The following is a 16,929-nucleotide window of genomic DNA, read 5'->3' on the forward strand; positions in this document are numbered from 1 at the left end:
GGAAAATTTTGAAAATCTAATAAAGTTTTGGGGAAAATTTATTTATATATAATTTTATTTTTTTCCTTTACAAAACTTGATTGGATTTTCAAAATTTTCTGCAAAAATCTAAATGTCAAATAGATACTTTGCGTAAAGGGGAATGGTAGGTCTATGGCTGGATCTTTTACTTAAAGGGGTATTCCCATCTGAGAGTTTTATCTGGCATTTCTGCAGGATATGTTGTAAAAGTCTGATAGGGTCGGGTCCCAGATAAGGGACTGTCATCTATCTCAAGATTCGACCTCTTGGCTGACCTCTATGTGGTCCCTAGGACTTACAGGAACATCATAAAACAGCGCATTTGGCTGTTTTTGAAATAATTGACCACCGGCTCGTATGGTGGAGTATTACCATTGCAACCTTGATTGGTCAAAATGGGAATATCCCTTTAGAAAACTATATTCACAAGATGTAAACTTCATACCGCAACATTTCCTATAGTAAAGAGGAACACTGCGTGCTTGTGAATACATGTACATTGTATACTTGTGCAATATACAGCAGCAGAAGCAGATATACAGTCAACACTTGCTTTTATAGCATGAAGTATGCCATAGAAACAGAAGCATGTTGTGAAATTGCATCATAAGCAGTCTATTTAGCAATTCAGTCTCCTCTTATTTCTCAAGTTACCGATCCCAAGACTTGTGCAAAATACATGGAGGTTAAAGTGGTTTATCATTTGCTAAAAGTTCACAAAATGTATTTGTCCACTCTACATATGCGAGATACATGAGTGAGGGGTCTGCTGCCACCGGTTACATTCATTATGGATCTGGAAGTGTCAGATGATAAAACCGAGGACAACAGCAGGCAAGACAACTGGAACGGATAGACTCATTTCTGTCTAGATGAGTGACCTTTAAATGGTGACGTGAAAGGAGCGAAAACACAAAAATAGAGGCAATGTACTTGTTTCCAGCTGAAATGTTCATTTTTAATGCGCATCGTTGACCTTATGTGAGATGCTGATCACAGAATTGATTTTAAAGCTTTGTTCCGTACACTTTGGTCTCATTCAGTGGATGAATTAATGGGCTCTTAGCTGCTAGAAATCACTTTTGGGTGGAAGGTTCTCCTAAAAATAAGCTGATCACTTGGGAACTCGGCACCAAGTGTTCATTTCTGGTGCAGTGCCTCCACAGGAAAAATAAAGCACTACAAGGGAAATGAGAGAGATGCTCTTTGTAGCCGTTCTTCGATCTGATTAACTGATGAAGGTTCTGTATGAGAAACTGTAGCAATTTCAGGTGCTAGGATGGAGCCTCAGGTGTAGCAGCCGCAGGTCTAGAGAGTAGTCAGGGAAGGTCCAGGAGTCTGCAGCAGGAGGTCTCGGTTTGCAGTACACATGAATGAGGCAGGAAAAGTAGTCAGAAGGGAAGCCAGAAGTCAGCAACGGGAGGTCTTGTAGTAATAGAGGAGTGGCAAAAGTGGAGCTCGACCAAAAGCTGTGAAGAATAATCACACAAGAGGGATCGGGACCAGGTTTATATAGCAAGCCCAATCAGAGACAGAGGTAAGAACTGGATAACCAGGATCATGGAACAAAGCTGAGTCATGCAGGGGAACTGTCCACAGGCTGGATAGCTCAACAGGGAGAGCCGCTGGCTGGCGCACAGGAGCTACTGGGTTCAATTCCTGACAGGAACCCTCCTCTCTGACCTCAGAATGCCTAATAGAATATGGGTTTCTGAAACCAGACCATACTTGTTCTAAATATAATTTTGCTTGTATCTTTGTTTATCCTATATGGATATTTTTAAAACTACCGTCCAGTCTCGGAACAAAAGGCTGTTACGGGACCGGAAAGGACGGGGGACATATTACCCCTTTCCAATCCACTGTCTGACCTCTGAAGACATTATGATTTAAGGCTGTACGGCTCCGATGTTGGAAGACGTCCATCAGGGTTCTCTTACTGTATATCGCCAGCCTCTCTGCTGTCGGAGTCTATCCAACGTGTCACCTCATGCAGTACTGGCTTTAGGCAGCATATAGCGCCATTGTATAACGGCAGAAAAAGAGTAAGCCCCCTAGGAAAACCAGGATACAAATTGAAGATTGGAAAGGGTTAACTGTACTTATTCTGATCTGTTTGTTCAGGTCCAGGTTTTCGGTCCTACTAGATGGTCGCCCTAACTTTCTGTCTAGCTAATGCATGTTCTGAGCAGAAATGACCAAAGCGCGATCAGAGAATAGGTATAGTGCATTTAGTTTAACACTGCAGGAATTAAGTAGTCTAACTTTTTTGGCGCCCATCTGGGATGGCCAAAAATGAAGCTTAGGCCTGGTGGATTGGACGGACAGCAGAGAAGAACTGCGGGCAGTATACCCTCTTCCCTCAGTCTTGGGAAAGAATTTTGTCCTGAAACTGGAAGGTCACGTTAAATATATACAGAGTAATGTAATTAAGGCTTGAGCTCCGTGGTAACATTTGTCCTATAGGTGAGCCACCATAAAATCAGCTTCAGTATTTGTGCGTATGTGAAAAAGTTGCACGCATGCGTTGCAGGAGGGCTCTAGTCTACGGGCACACAGTTATGAAATCCGGAAAAAAGACATGATATTGCTACAATTTATGTAGGATTGTCAGGAATAGCGTTCTTCTGTGTAAATTGTGGTAAGTTTGCTGCAGTTTTGCGAAAACCACAAATTTAAAATTTTTCCCCAAGGTCCATTAAAGGGTTTACTGACTCACCAGCGGGTAGTCAGAGTATGGCTGTGTAAATGAGCCCTTACATTGTAGGTGTCCGTCCTCCATCTGAATCATGTAGTTTTGACTGATATTTGTCTGTGTTAGTCAAGTGTAAATTATGTCTTACAGCCTCCTCTAACGAGTGAAAGTGCAAAAGATTTAAAGTGAACCTTCCCATTCCCGCAACAAAATTCTACCCTGTATTGGATGGGAGGGTGGGTATCATATTATCCGCTAGTGTTATTCTCTGTTGATGTCCCTCCGATCCCCCGGTACCAGATCCTGTTCTCTACTTGTCCAAGATGGTTGCCACAATTTTCTTGACTCTTTAATGAACACTGTGCACTGCTCTGACTGGTCAGTGATTAGTGCTGGCCAATCAGAATGTAGGTATAGTGCTTTGGTAGTCTAAGGGCGCCCACCCACTGGCGTTTGCGATTTTCGTGCGTGAAAAACGCAGCGTTTTCGTCGCGGTTTCCGCGCTTTTTTCGCGGCGTTTTCGCGGCTTTTTGCGTTAATTTACATTGAGATTCATGGGTGCATTAAGAGAAAAATAAGGACACATATGCAACTGACAGTTCCTATGTTAAAAATTGCAACGGACTGAAACAAAAAACGCCAGTGGACAGGAGTACATTCAAAACTAATTGCTCTTGAGAAAAAACGCAAAACGCAAAGGAAAAAAAATCGCCAGTGGGTGGGCGCCCTAACACTGCAAATATACTGTAGGTATTAGATGGTTTGAAGATTGCATTGGCCATCTTGCACGGTCAAAAAACGGGGTCCAGAACCAGTGGATCAGAGGGGCATTGGCACAGAAGACAAACAGCAGGTAGTAGTATTGCCCCCTCTCTTCCTAGGACAACATTTTGTCCTGTAACCAGATGGTCCCTTTAAATTGTGATTTGCTCCTATAATCATTCTGCATGTGGATCTTGGACTGCAAGAAACGGTTAACTGATGTCTTCATTATCAACTCCTGTAAATTAGATGTTGATTAGGGCCGGAAGCTTCCCGGAGCTCATGAATATTATTAGATGGATGATCATGAATTTGAGAAGATCATTAGAATGTATTTATTTGTGATGCAGCTGAATTACTTTAACACTTGATTTATCACCTGAAAGTCACATTCTGGTGATCATATTAATGTTCTCTGTTGTTGGGAAATGTAGAATTAAAGCAGATCCTATTGCGGTGAAAGCCACCTGTATAGAGGACAATAGAAAGCCATGCCTTCGGGAAAAATGGCCACTTGTTGTGTAGGACAGTAGTGTGCAATCTATGACACTCCAGCTGATGGGTAACTACAGGTGCCAGCATTCCCTGGTAGTCTTCAGGTTTTATGGTATGTTGGGCTTTGTAGACTCACCGTAGGTTAAAGAGTGTTGGCTATATTCCTCTCACTCGTGTGAAGCTGCACCCGGTTTCAGGAATGTCTTGGCATGTCCTACTAATTTTCTTAACCCACCACTCATCAAACTCCTTTGGAGTTAACTATTGCCGGGTCCCACTCTGTCCCTCATCTTTTGTCCACCTTTTTTATGTTGCAGATGGCGTCTGCCAACGATCCAAGATACGGACATCGAGATGCTTCAGACCAGAATTTTGACTATATGTTCAAACTACTGATTATTGGGAATAGCAGCGTGGGGAAAACGTCTTTTCTGTTCCGGTATGCGGATGATACTTTCACGTCTGCTTTCGTCAGCACTGTGGGAATTGACTTCAAGGTGAAGACGGTGTATCGTAATGATAAGAGAGTGAAGCTACAGATCTGGGTGAGTAAAGTATTTTTCAGCAGTTTTGTTCAATGCAATGGCATTGAAGAGGTTAAAGTGAGGCTCCACCTCTACAGTATAATAGGATATCGCCTAACGATCAATTCCATACTGTAGTGTACTTATTATCTTTGTAGATTTAGGAGGACTCCTTTTTTTATGGTGGACTGTATGGTCCGTGTAATGCTCAGATGTCCGTAACCAGCTATAGTCTTCTGATATTGCCATTATAGGCATTTCCCAGGCATTTATTATTGATGTCTTTGGGGTAAGTCATCAATAGTTGAACAGCGGGGATCTTCTGCTTGGGATCCCTGTCAATTAGCTGATCCTCTGGTCAGTACAGCAGGGCTGGATGTTACCATCTGGGTTGGAATCGGAAGTGTGATAGGAACTCATCGTTCTAGGAGTTAAATCTTTTTATTTTTTTTTAATTTTTTTTTATTACACTTCCTTCTCCAACCCTGATGATGGCGGCCAGCCCTGCTGCATTAACGGAGCAAGACAATCCGCTGATCAACGTTGATCATGAGCAGCGGATCCTTGACGATCAACTATTGGTAAACTGTCCCGAGGATGCATCCTCAATAGCAAATGCCTAGAAAAAACCCTTTTGAGACAACTGTGGGGTGAATTTCCCTCTACTACACAAATATCAAACCCCTTTTTGGTTGTAAATAGAGATGAGTGAGTATACTCGCTAAGGCACATTACTCGAGTGAGTAGTGCCTTAGCCGAGTATCTCCCCGCTCGTCTCTAAAGATTCGGGGGCCGGTGGGGAGCGGGGAGTGGCGGGGGAGAGCGGGGAAGAATGGAGGGGAGATCTCTCTCTCTCCCTCTCTCCCCCTCACTCCCCGCCACAACTCACCTGTCACCCGCGCCGGCCCCGACTCTTTAGAGACGAGCGGGGAGATACTCGGCTAAGGCACTACTCGCTCGAGTAATGTGCCTTAGCGAGTATACTCGCTCATCTCTAGTTGTAAAGTGAAAAATCTTGTTGACAACCTTATATTCATAAATTGCTAATACAGTTCTCAGGCAAGAGGAAGCATAATTGAAATTAGGGCATGCTCTTATTTGACCAATATTGCGGATTTGTCTCGGATTTCTAAAATTCTTTTTCTACTCTGTAAAGCAAAGGGTGAAATCTGCAGCAAATTCTGCATAAAAAAATTACATGCGAACATCAGCACGGATTTCACTTGAAAATCACAAAGGTCAAAAGTGAGCAGCATGTGGATCCCACTTCAGATCTTTTTCCAGTACTTTGTATCAAGATTTGTAATCCAATGCCAAGACTGGGTCCAAAATGCAGAAGAGATGCAAATCTTTTTTTTACAGTTTCTCTATGTTCCACTCTTAGTTTTGACTTCCAAATAGTGGGGGCACCAGGCCTCTGAACTAATGTCAATTTAGAGACCATAAAACTCTCGCACTCGGTCTGTGGACTAATTAAAGATTTACACTTTTTCCACGGCGCGATTATCATACGAATAATCATAGATGTAAATTTGCAGAGACTGAACTGATTGGATCTTTCATTTGGACCTAAAAATCATTGATTCAAATCTTTTCGTGTAAACGGGTGTCTGGCCTCTGCGTTTTTTCGCACGATTTGCGCATGCGATCCGCGTATATATAGACCCAATGCATCCCAATGAGAGCGAGCACATGTCTATTTTTTTTATGCGGATGTGCGATAAATTATAGGACATAACAAATCGCAGAACATGCCTATCTGCGTTCTGCGAATCGTTGTGTTCCATATATGCGCTCAATGGGGCCGGCGGCAGCAGCGCCGACCCCATTGAAAACATATACTAAGATTGTTCTCCTCTGCCACAGCTGTGCCACAACTGTGGCAGAGAAGAACAATGTTCTCCCATTGAAGTCAATGGAGCCGGCAATACAGCCGGCAATGGGCTGCCGGCAAGCGCTGGATGAATTTTCGGGGAAGGGCTTAAAATATAAGCCCTTCCCTGAAAATCATCCTAAAATGTGTAAAAAAATTTTTAAAAAAGTATACTCACCTTTTTCCTGCAGCCGGAGTTCAGCCGCGTCCGTCCGGCAGTTCTCCTGAACTGCCCTCTGTAGTATTCAGCAGGCGGGGATTTAAAATACATGAATGGGTGAGTGAGTGCTGCCTCTGATTGGTCCCTGCGCTCAGCCAATCAGAGGCAGCTCTCAGCTATGTATTTTTACACATTTGCAGGATAGTTTTCAGGGAAGGGCTTATATTTTAAGCCCTTCCCCGAAAATTCATCCAGCTCTTGCCGGCAGCCCATTGGTTTCAATGCAGCCAGCTGTATTGCCGGCTCCATTGAATTCAATGGGCGAACATCGTTCTTCTCTGCCACAGCTGTGGCAGAGGATAGCGGGCAGCGCTGGGCCGTTTTGCTGAAAACACTGCTAGGTGCAGATTTTTCAGCGAACCGTCAGCCCCGGTCACGCAATTTGCGGATGTGCATCCGTTATGCGATCCGCAAATCGCGCAAAAAAACGCCCGTGTGACTAAGGCCTCTTAACGATTTGCTGAATAGAAAGCAGTGCAGAAGGGGTGACTAGAGGCATTATGTTCGAATGAGTGATTAAAGCTACCCAGTTGTTCAGTGTAAATGCATGTGAAGCGAACGATCTACATTCACTTCATCACTGTTGGTTGCTTGCTCCTTCCAGTTTATCTTGCTGTGTAAAAGGGCCTTTACTCTTCGCCGCATCCTGTTCTGCTAGGTGTAAACTAATCAACATGTCTGTTCTTTTGAGCTTCTTCAGATCTATTTAGTTAGACGTGTCTGATGAAGAGTTCTAAGTAGCCTTGAAAGTTTGCACCTTGTAGATCCTCATTTTGTTAGTCATTAAAGGCATCCTATGTATCAATTATTTTCCTTTTCCTACTGAGTAACTTTCAGTTACTTTGTAACTTTATGACTTGATGCAAAAAGACTGACTGGAATACTGTAGTCCAAGAGACGCCTTAGAGTGGGGGTTAATGTTAGAAGTTTTCTAGTAGAACGTTTTTAAGGCTCTGTTTTATCTCTAACCATGACATGTTGTTTCAGCAGAGACCAGGATTGTACATGGATACCTTTTTATATAGCCGAAATTTCTACTTGTGATTTAAAGAACATCATCCTCTTATAAGAAAGAAATCACAACCTGAAACTTAAAGGCTATTGAGACCTTTTTTAGGGTTCCATTTAAAAAAAAAATTATTTGAATGCATTTATTTTGAGCTGACAATCATATTTGCAATAGGAATTACTAACAAAATGTAGCAATGTTTGCCTTCTGCAGCTTCTACATATCACTGTATGTAGAAACTGCAGTCTAAGGCCAGTGTCACACAGGCCTAAGAGCATTTGTGCTGTGTATTTGCACATTGGGTGTTGGGTATTCACATGTGCATCGTTTACTGTATTTTTTTTTTTTTTGTGTGCACCCATTTATTGAACTGGGCAGTTTAAGTTTATTAGTTCAGTATGTGCTATTTTCATTCGCAAATGCGCATGAATATAGAGCATGCTGCATTTGTTTTTGCACAAACAAAATTCGTGCACGTTAACGAACCCTTTGAAATCAATAGGTTCTATTCACTGCATATTGCGCGTGCAAATATGCTTGTGCGACACAGGCTTACATCTCAACAGGAGATGCGTCAGTGAAGCTGGACTGATGGGAGCTGCACCTGCAATACCAGCCCAGCCTGCTGCGCTATGGTCAGTGCTTTCCGTAGTTATGGCGTCGTCGTGAATCAGCTGATCAGCGAGGATTTCCAGAGGTCAACCCCACTGCTCATCTGTTCCTCTGTCTTGAGGATCGTGCATCAATAGAAAAAAAGTGCGAAAACCCCTTTAATGCAAGGCTCTCTGCATATGGTTTGGTCTTGATGCGTTGATAAATACCCAGTTAGACCTCATACACACGAGCAGACATGATTTGCGGAATCCGCAATCGGCACCCGCCTGGAAGATCCAATGTTCATGTAACCCATACGAAAGCATGGAGCGTCCTCCGCTCGACGCACACTTGCAGATTTGATTTGTGGATTCCGCGAGCGGGAAATAAATCGCAGCATGCTCCATTTTAGCGCAGAGTCCGTGCGGACAGCTCCATTGATTTCTTTGAATACATTCCATGCCCAATCCATCTGCAATTCTATGGCAGATTTGTAGGCAGAGTATCCTCCATATATCTGCGTGGAAAAACCATTGAATCTGCGATCTCCTGCAAGCGTTTAAAGTTAATTTATGCAATGACTTGCAGGTCATTCGCAGCAGAAATCCGCATGTGGAAGCCAGACGTGCCGTGTGAATGAGGCCTTAAAGAAATTATTGGATTTTTTTTGTGTCCTAAAATAGCTTGAATAATCTAATTTTGCCCTTTTTAGGCCCTAATTAGCATCTATTAATTCATGCACATAATAAGCATTTGAATTAATCCTGAGGTCACCTTGACACTCGCCTCTGGCCATTAGTATGTGGGGGGGGGGGGGTTGTGCTATTACACATTCATAATAACCATTTTTCTAGACCTAATTAGCTGCCGCTTGTGAGATGATCTCCAGCAATGTAGAGCTGTTGGCGGCAATTACAAGTTCATCACTCTGTACATTTAGCGATCTGCAGCCTTTTTGACTCATGAACTTTGAGTTTTGACAGAATGGCTTGCTATGTTCAGTAGCTGACCACAGGGGCCATATGCCAGATTTGTTTTTCAAGAGGATGGGGTTCCCTGCTGGCATTGTTCCACGACTTTCAGCTTAATCTACTTGGTGACTCTGTAGAGCATAAAACAAGTAGTGGGGGACTACAGGTACTTGAGGGAGGTGGGTGACTGGTTAGGCCAGAGGTTGGCAGAGGTATTAGAAAAAAAGGTATGGTCAGGTTGGCAGCTATAGATATGTGGTACTTAGATGTTATAGGGCAGAATGGCAGAAAGAAAGGAGTTGGTTGGCGTTGTCTAGTTGGTTCAGGTAATTGGCACAGTTTTTTAAAGGGGGTGTGGCATGCAGATTGACCATAGGGCAGGTACAGAGGTGTAACTTGAAGCTCCTGAGCCCCAATGCAAAACCTGTAACAGGGCCCCCAACTATAATGCTTTATTCATAGTACTGGACTCCCTATATGGAGAAGAGAGGCCTTATGGGCCCCCTAAAGGCTCCTGGGCCCAGGTGCAAGCGCATCCCCTATAGTCACGCCAGTGGGCAGGTAGTTGGCAGGGGGCATCTAAAACATTGTCTGGTGTACAAGGAAGGGTATATATGAGCAATAATAATCAGCTCTGATGATATCAAGTGTGAGCTCACATTTTTTGGGTGATCCTTTTGTGGTCTGATCTGGACCCCCTATGTCCCTGAGCTGAACCCAGGGCAGAAGTACCTTGCAACAACTCCTCTGCATCATGTCCCATGAAGGCTCTCTAGGCAGCTGAGACCTGCTGACAAGTTCTCAGCACTGACTTGGCATTAACCTCCTGGGACTGACAGTGGCACCAGAAGGACAGGAAGGGAGTAATCTGCTGTAGCCTTTACAACCGCCGCCAAAAAAAGGGCAAGGAGTGCTTTTTTTTCTGAGTAACTGTCCCATTGTGTGTGCCCCTGGCTGCCACCATTAGGGGAAACTTTCTATATAAACTTCCCAGCTCTGTAAACTTATTTGCAGTTAGCTCCCCCTACTGGAGGCTGCATACAGCCAGAATTCTATCAGTTATTAAAACGGTATCCTGAGATTTTTACTACAGATGACCTATCCTCAGGGTAGATCATCAATTGATCCGAGGGGGTCTACCGCTCGGGATCCCCGCTGATCCTCTAGTTTGCAATCAATGCATCAACTATTGCGGACGTTGCATTAACTATTGATGACCTTTCCTGAGGCTAGGTAAGCAATAATAAATGCCTGGTACACCCCTTTACCTTCATAAGATACTTGCATATGGGTGCAGTGTTTCTGAGTTAAACGGTACAGGATTTTGGACCTAAAAGTTGGATGAATATGGTCCTTATTTTTAATTAACTCTTCAATAACTTTTTATTAACATTTTTTAGACCAAATTACATTTTTAAAACAAACTATATAATTTTCTGCTAATATTGCATAGTAATGACGACGTCCCCTAATAAACATCTCATCATGGTCTTACCTTCCTATGATCTCTCAGGAGTAATACCCAATATTTTGTTTGTCTATTGAAATAACGTTGCCTATTAATTATTAACACTTGCTGGGACCTCTAACTGTAATTGAATGCTCCTTCTATTTAATCTAGCCGAGGTTCATACCATAAAGCCACTCTTGGGTGAATTTAGTTTTTAACATGTATGACCTTGCTATTAAAATTCCCTGAAGAAGGGCTCATATATTTGCAGTACGACTAGAAGTATGTTTATTCATTTGTATCCACTATGATGACCTATATCCAACAGGAAAATTAAGTGCTTCCTAATCATCCCATTTCTGCTTTCATGTCATGTTTAGAGTGCAGCTATTAGTGTTCTTTTTTTTGACGTTCATTGCTTGTTATGCTGTCTATAAAGCGACCCGATGGATGAAAGAAAAGACGTCTTAGCATGCAAGGATGTTTGGTGGCACCAGAAGCCTTTTCACATTTGTTAAGCAAATCCTATGTTTATATATCTCCAATTTAGCAAAAAGCAAAAATATTTTAAAGTTTGGACTGTAGTTTGCCTATGGACAGGCAGGTAAGCTTATGGTATTCTGCATGCAGCATGCAGAATCCGGCCCTGGGAGCAGCGGCGTATGTGTGTACCTGCTTTTTCTACTTTTTATCTGTACTTGACATCTTTCGCACGCCTCACCGTCTGACATGCGCAGTATGGATTTTTTTTTTTAATTCCTACTTTTTCCCGCGTCATTTCCTAGCGATTACATGGAATCCGCGTCCTTACCGAAATGTCAATTGTGAAAAATGCAGATCAGCCAGCTTCAATGGAAGCTGTACATGCGAAATTCGCGGAAAATGGAGTATGCTGCAATGTTTGCCATTATTACAAGCAGAGGAAAAAAAAACCTAAGATTGATCTCCTCAAGTGTGCAGAAAGAATCGATTTCCCATAGAACACTATGGGCGGTATTTGCTGCAGATCCGTAGTGCGGGTGCCCGCCGCAGATTCCGCAGCAAATACCCTGTTTCCCTGAAAATAAGACATACCCTGAAAATAAGACATAGCATGATTTTCCAGAATTTTTGAGGATGCAAAATGATTTTTCAGGCTTTTTGAGGATGCTTGAAATATAAGCCCTACTCCAAAATTAAGCCCTGCTAACAGTTAATTAAAAAGGTCAATTTAAATAGTGTCCAGGCAGCTATACATGTAAAAAAGTTAAACCTTTCTGAACAAAAATTAATATGACACTGTCTTATTTTTGGGGAAACATGGTATCTGCCCGTGAGCAGGAGGCCTTAGACCGCCTGTCCACGGGTGTTGCGGTATCCCACGGTGGATCTCCGCCGCAGGAGCCGCAGACGGTTCTCCGCAGGTCAGTCTAATCTGATAGATAGGCTGACTGCGGAGAATCGGGGACCGCAATGATTCTCCGCTCGTGGATAGGGGGCCGGCTTCAGACGTCGTGATTCGCCGGCGGTTTCACGCCCGTGGACAGGCACCCTTAGAGTTTGCTTTTTTTCAGTTTTTTTCTACCTGGGTCATTTTGAGTATTTTGGAAAGTGTAAAAAATGTTTAAAGGACATCTGTCATCATCCATGTAGCTACTAATTCAGTAGCATATCAAGGCCGCTGACATGGGGGACAGGCAACACATACCCCCTTGCTGACCCCCTTGAAATCCGCTTTTGATATCATATATGTAAATAAGACTAGAACTGATGGCCGGTTCATGACTAGTGAAGAGCCAGAGGAAGAGGTTAAATGCAGAAAGCTCAGGACCTGTCTAGTAATGCACCGCCCATTGGACCATTCAGACTCATTTACATTTGGTGTACCGCCAGATCAAAAGTGGCTTTTGGGATTCCTGATGAAGTATGAGCAGTGGGGTAGGTATTTTTAACCTGTACCCCATGTTTGTGTCCCTGCCATGCTGGTGACTTAGTAGCCACAATGATACTGAGATATCCTTTTATAGTAGATTTCCCACTTCTAGCAATTAATGTTCTGTCCTCAGGTTACTAGAGGCAGATTGCTGCAAGTGTTAAGGTGCATTTACACACACAGATGATCGCTCAAAATTCATCGGAAACTGACAGTTTTGAGCGATCATTTTGCATAGCTACTAATGGGATAATCAGCGCTTTGGTACTTCATGTGCATGTATTTATAGAACAGCAGGGGGGTAGGTTCCCTAAATACATCACTATTGTTCTCCAGCAGGACAGCAGCTGTTATCAGCGCTGCCCACGGAGAACTTAACGTGCGGTCCCTCTATCTCATCATCCTGATGGGTGAGGATTTCATGCGGACTTCAAGTCAGCGATGGACAAAAAGTGCAGGTAAGTGCATGATGGGCGCACATTTACACGCAACGATTATCACTCAAAAGATGGTTTTTGAGTGAATTGGGGCTTTAGTCATGATCCTGATATTTGTGTATAATCAGCAAGGCAGGATATTGTTTCTTAGACCGGTTTTGTCTCTTGTGTTACATTCACTCACACTACATTGAGACTCTGATCTTTTTAATTATTTGCTACTCTAATATATTACATATCAATAAAAGTTACTTGTTAAGGGGACCCAACTGAGGGGTTTCAGCTTATGGCAAAGGGTGCGGTGGGGTTGATTACAATTTAATCGTAGTGGGCCCTTGAGCCACCTAAATTTTCATTACCAATAGCAGATTGACAGGAGTCCTCTTTTCAGAACCCCCCCCACCCCACCCCTGGTGATCAGCGGTTCCCCTGGATCAGTGTTTTTGTGTACATAGATATGGCTTCATACATTCTGTAGTGGCTCAGGTTGGTACTGCAGACTGAGTCCCATTGAAGTGAATGAACTCTGCCTGCAATACCAAATCGGGCCACTGTGTAATGTACAGCACTGTCTGCTACCTGTAGCCAAAGATCTGTGAGCACAAAGACACTGACCCAGGATAACAGCTGATCGCCAGAGGGTCCCAGGTGGCAGAACCCCACTGATTTTTGTTATTGCTAACCTATCCTGAAGATACTTAGTAGTGGGACAATCCCTTTTTATTATTCATCTCTCTGAACCAAAAATACACTTCAGAGTTTGTGCCTCATATAGCTTTAGTCAATTAGGTTATTAAAAGCAGTTGTTTTAGTAATTGTTGCACCTACAATGACAAAATATAGGAATCCAAATCTCTACTACTGGCCTTGCATCGTATCTTGGAGGAGCCTATAGATGACTTGTCTCCATTCATGGCTGCCTAAAGCTGAACCTCAAACCGTACCACACCTGCTCCACTGCATTGCAGTGCCTGGAGCTGAGCTGCTATATCACTCATGGCCTGGAAGTGTGTGGTGCAGTCACACATGGGAACTAGTGAAAAGTTGCAGGCCCCTGTTACACATTGTGCATTAGGGCCCAGGAAATTAGAATACACCCTTACTTGTGGAGCGCCTATTCTGTCACAGGTCCTCTAGAAATGTAGAGCTGCCTGACTACTTTTACACTACAGTCAATACAAAGCCTTATCTGTGGCCTCCTGGGAGGAAAAAGCCAGAAGAATCAGGTAAAAATCTAGTTTGGGGGCGAGTGAAGGTAGAGGGAGCCATCCCCCTATGGAACCATAAAGAAAGAGGATTGGGTATTCCATCTGTCTTGGAACAAGACAGATAAAACTAGAAAGCTGTAGGTTGTCCGCTCTAGAGTAGGAGCTGGGTAATGCTTTTTTAATGGGGGTATCCTTTTATGTACAGGACAACATGCATTTTTCCTCGGCAGGTAACTGTTGCAGAGACTTAAAGGGCTAGTCTAGTATAGAAAGTCGTGTGTTTTTTATTTTTTATTTTTTTGGGGGGGTCTCCTTTTTTCAGAAGTGGCGCTACTACCACTCAATCTTGTGCAGCCGCATGATCTAATGCCTGACTAAGGGCCCTGACAGTTGAGCAACTAACCCATTATACTCTTAGAGAAGGTGGCAGGGTGCCGGGTGCTATATTCGTACTCGCCCACTTTCTAGCTCCCCTGGGACTATCCTCCCAAGTCAGTGCAAATGGTCAAAAAGAGTCAGATTTTTGGGCTATGTGCAGACTTCACAGATGGGAACCAGGAAGCTGGTGAATATGAAAAATACAGCGTCCGGGTCCCTGTCTCCTCGCCTAACAGCACCATAAGGCTACTTGCTAATTACAAAGTTGCACCAAAGATCATCTGTGTGCATGTACCCTCTGGTAGTTTATGGTGCTTTAGGCAGGTGATGGGTTTCCTTTTAAGTACGGCAGAGATTCTGCTACGGTCTGGGGATGTTTTACGTGGCATGGTCTCGGTCTGTTGTAGTGGCAAGAATCATAAACATGTCATTCTATACAATAATGTGCTGCCGACTATGTGGCAATACCCTGGGAATTGTCGGCCATACTTCCAACACAACCCACCTTGTCGCAAATCCAACTCTGTTTTACGTTGGATTGAGGATATGGATGTTCCATTATTGGACTGACTGCACAGAGTCCTGAACTGAGCCCTACGGGGATGAACTGCGATGTTGGCTCAGGAAATGGGAACAGTGTCCATCTTCTTTGAGAGAACTTGCTAGACATTTGCAGGATGAATTGAGGGAAATACCAGCTGAAGTGTATCAGAAGATGGCAGAAAGTGTACCACAGAGTATCTGATGTCATTAGGGCCAAAGGAGCCCCACTAAGTCTTAACATATGGAAATAAATACTACTACCGATTTTTACTCAGGTGTCCAATTACTTTTGGTATGATTAGTGTATGATAAATATCCAGCTTTTTTTCCCCCCCGTTCAATAATTTATAAGAACGCGTGTTTTTTTTTTTTATGACATTGAGTCTTGCACTCAGTCAGTGACACAGAGCCGTATTTATGACTTTGATGCAGTTTATACATCAGAGAAATGTCCCCTGAGATTTCAAAGGAAGGTTTATCTTTGTAATACACCGTATGAGTCACTTTTTAATGCCTGCTTGTTCATCCTCCATTAGTTTTCCGTATCTCGCAGGATACAACATTAAAAGACAAACAAACACCTGAAAACCTGCTCTGCGCCAGTCAAAAATGTAAATTAAAGGTATCCTACACCATAGCGGGAAATGTGGATTGTCTGCAAAGGGCAATTTTCAACGAATTCCTTATCAAAACCATGCGCCATTGATTCAGACTTTTGATGCAGATCTGCAGCAGGCTTCACCCTTTTTTTAACGTGAGCCCTTTCAATGCTAATTCACAACAAATGATGCAAAGACAGACGTGGAGTTTCTGCCAAAATTTGCAGCATCTTGATTTATGCTGTGGTTTTTCACTTTTTTTAAATGAGCGGGGTTGAACTGCAGCATCCCATAGGTAGACTCCGGACACCTGACATGCATGGGGAGCTGAGAGGGCATAGTGCTGACTTGTCACGGTGGCACTTACCAAGCTCCTTCCCAGAGGGACAAACGCAACTAAGGCCAGAGTATCGCTGCAAGCCATCTGGGACACCCTTGGGAATGTCCCACTAAACAAGGGAACGGGTTGTAGTTGTCATGTGTGACGCCACCGTTCCTATATACATTGGTATGACCCTCTGCGGAGAATAAATTCAGCCACAGACAGTTCTGAGTTCCACGGGTCTGTAGGAACAGTTAGAGCCCAGCATAAACATTACTTGAAACTTGCAGACAATACAAGGCAGTTAAATTGTAGACTTCACAGTGCAGGAAAACATGACTAAACTTCAGAACTTAGTACCTCCACACCGACTTCGAAATGCGTGGGTATGACAAAGGGTGTACCTCTACGCGGTGATCCAGATTTCAGATGGCCACGTAGGAAAATTAGAAGTGCTCTCTTTCTCTCTCTTGGGGCTTACTCCATTTACATCCAATTCACGAGCAGAACAGGAAATCTCCTTCTCTTCCATGTTTCAGTACATGAGGACTGATGGTGCCCCCATGTACCCAGACCTCCTCAATAGCAACACTCTTGAAGACATGGACTCTCCTTCCCGCTCTCGATCACTCAGTTTTATAATCTCCTCTCATACATGACTTGACAGACTCGATACATTTACATGCAGGCTTTGGATTTTATTAAACATTTAACCCTTCTAGCACTGCACCTGTGCAACACACATACTAGAAATAACAAGACCACTTTGCACAGTGCATTAACATGGGACAAACATGTATGACATTTACGGAGGGGACCAGGATGATGTACTCGGTCTTTACAGAACTACAGTGTAACACATGCATAATTTGCACCAAATGCATCACAAAGTTTTCATTGTGGAATATACATCCAT

The 16,929-nt window shown here is 43.3% G+C and overlaps 1 protein-coding gene across 1 annotated transcript in view; it reads left to right on the forward strand.

Annotated features, from left to right (window-relative positions):
* Nucleotides 1-16,929, forward strand: part of RAB3B (RAB3B, member RAS oncogene family) — an 89,412-nt gene that overhangs the window by 19,114 nt on the left and 53,369 nt on the right. The window contains exon 2 of the mRNA XM_066594763.1: nt 4,291-4,518. Within this exon, the coding sequence (XP_066450860.1) occupies nt 4,291-4,518 (228 nt within the window). The remainder of the gene's footprint in view (nt 1-4,290; nt 4,519-16,929) is intronic.

This window comes from Eleutherodactylus coqui, chromosome 3 (genome assembly GCF_035609145.1).
Source record: "Eleutherodactylus coqui strain aEleCoq1 chromosome 3, aEleCoq1.hap1, whole genome shotgun sequence".
Classification (NCBI taxonomy): domain Eukaryota; kingdom Metazoa; phylum Chordata; class Amphibia; order Anura; family Eleutherodactylidae; genus Eleutherodactylus; species Eleutherodactylus coqui.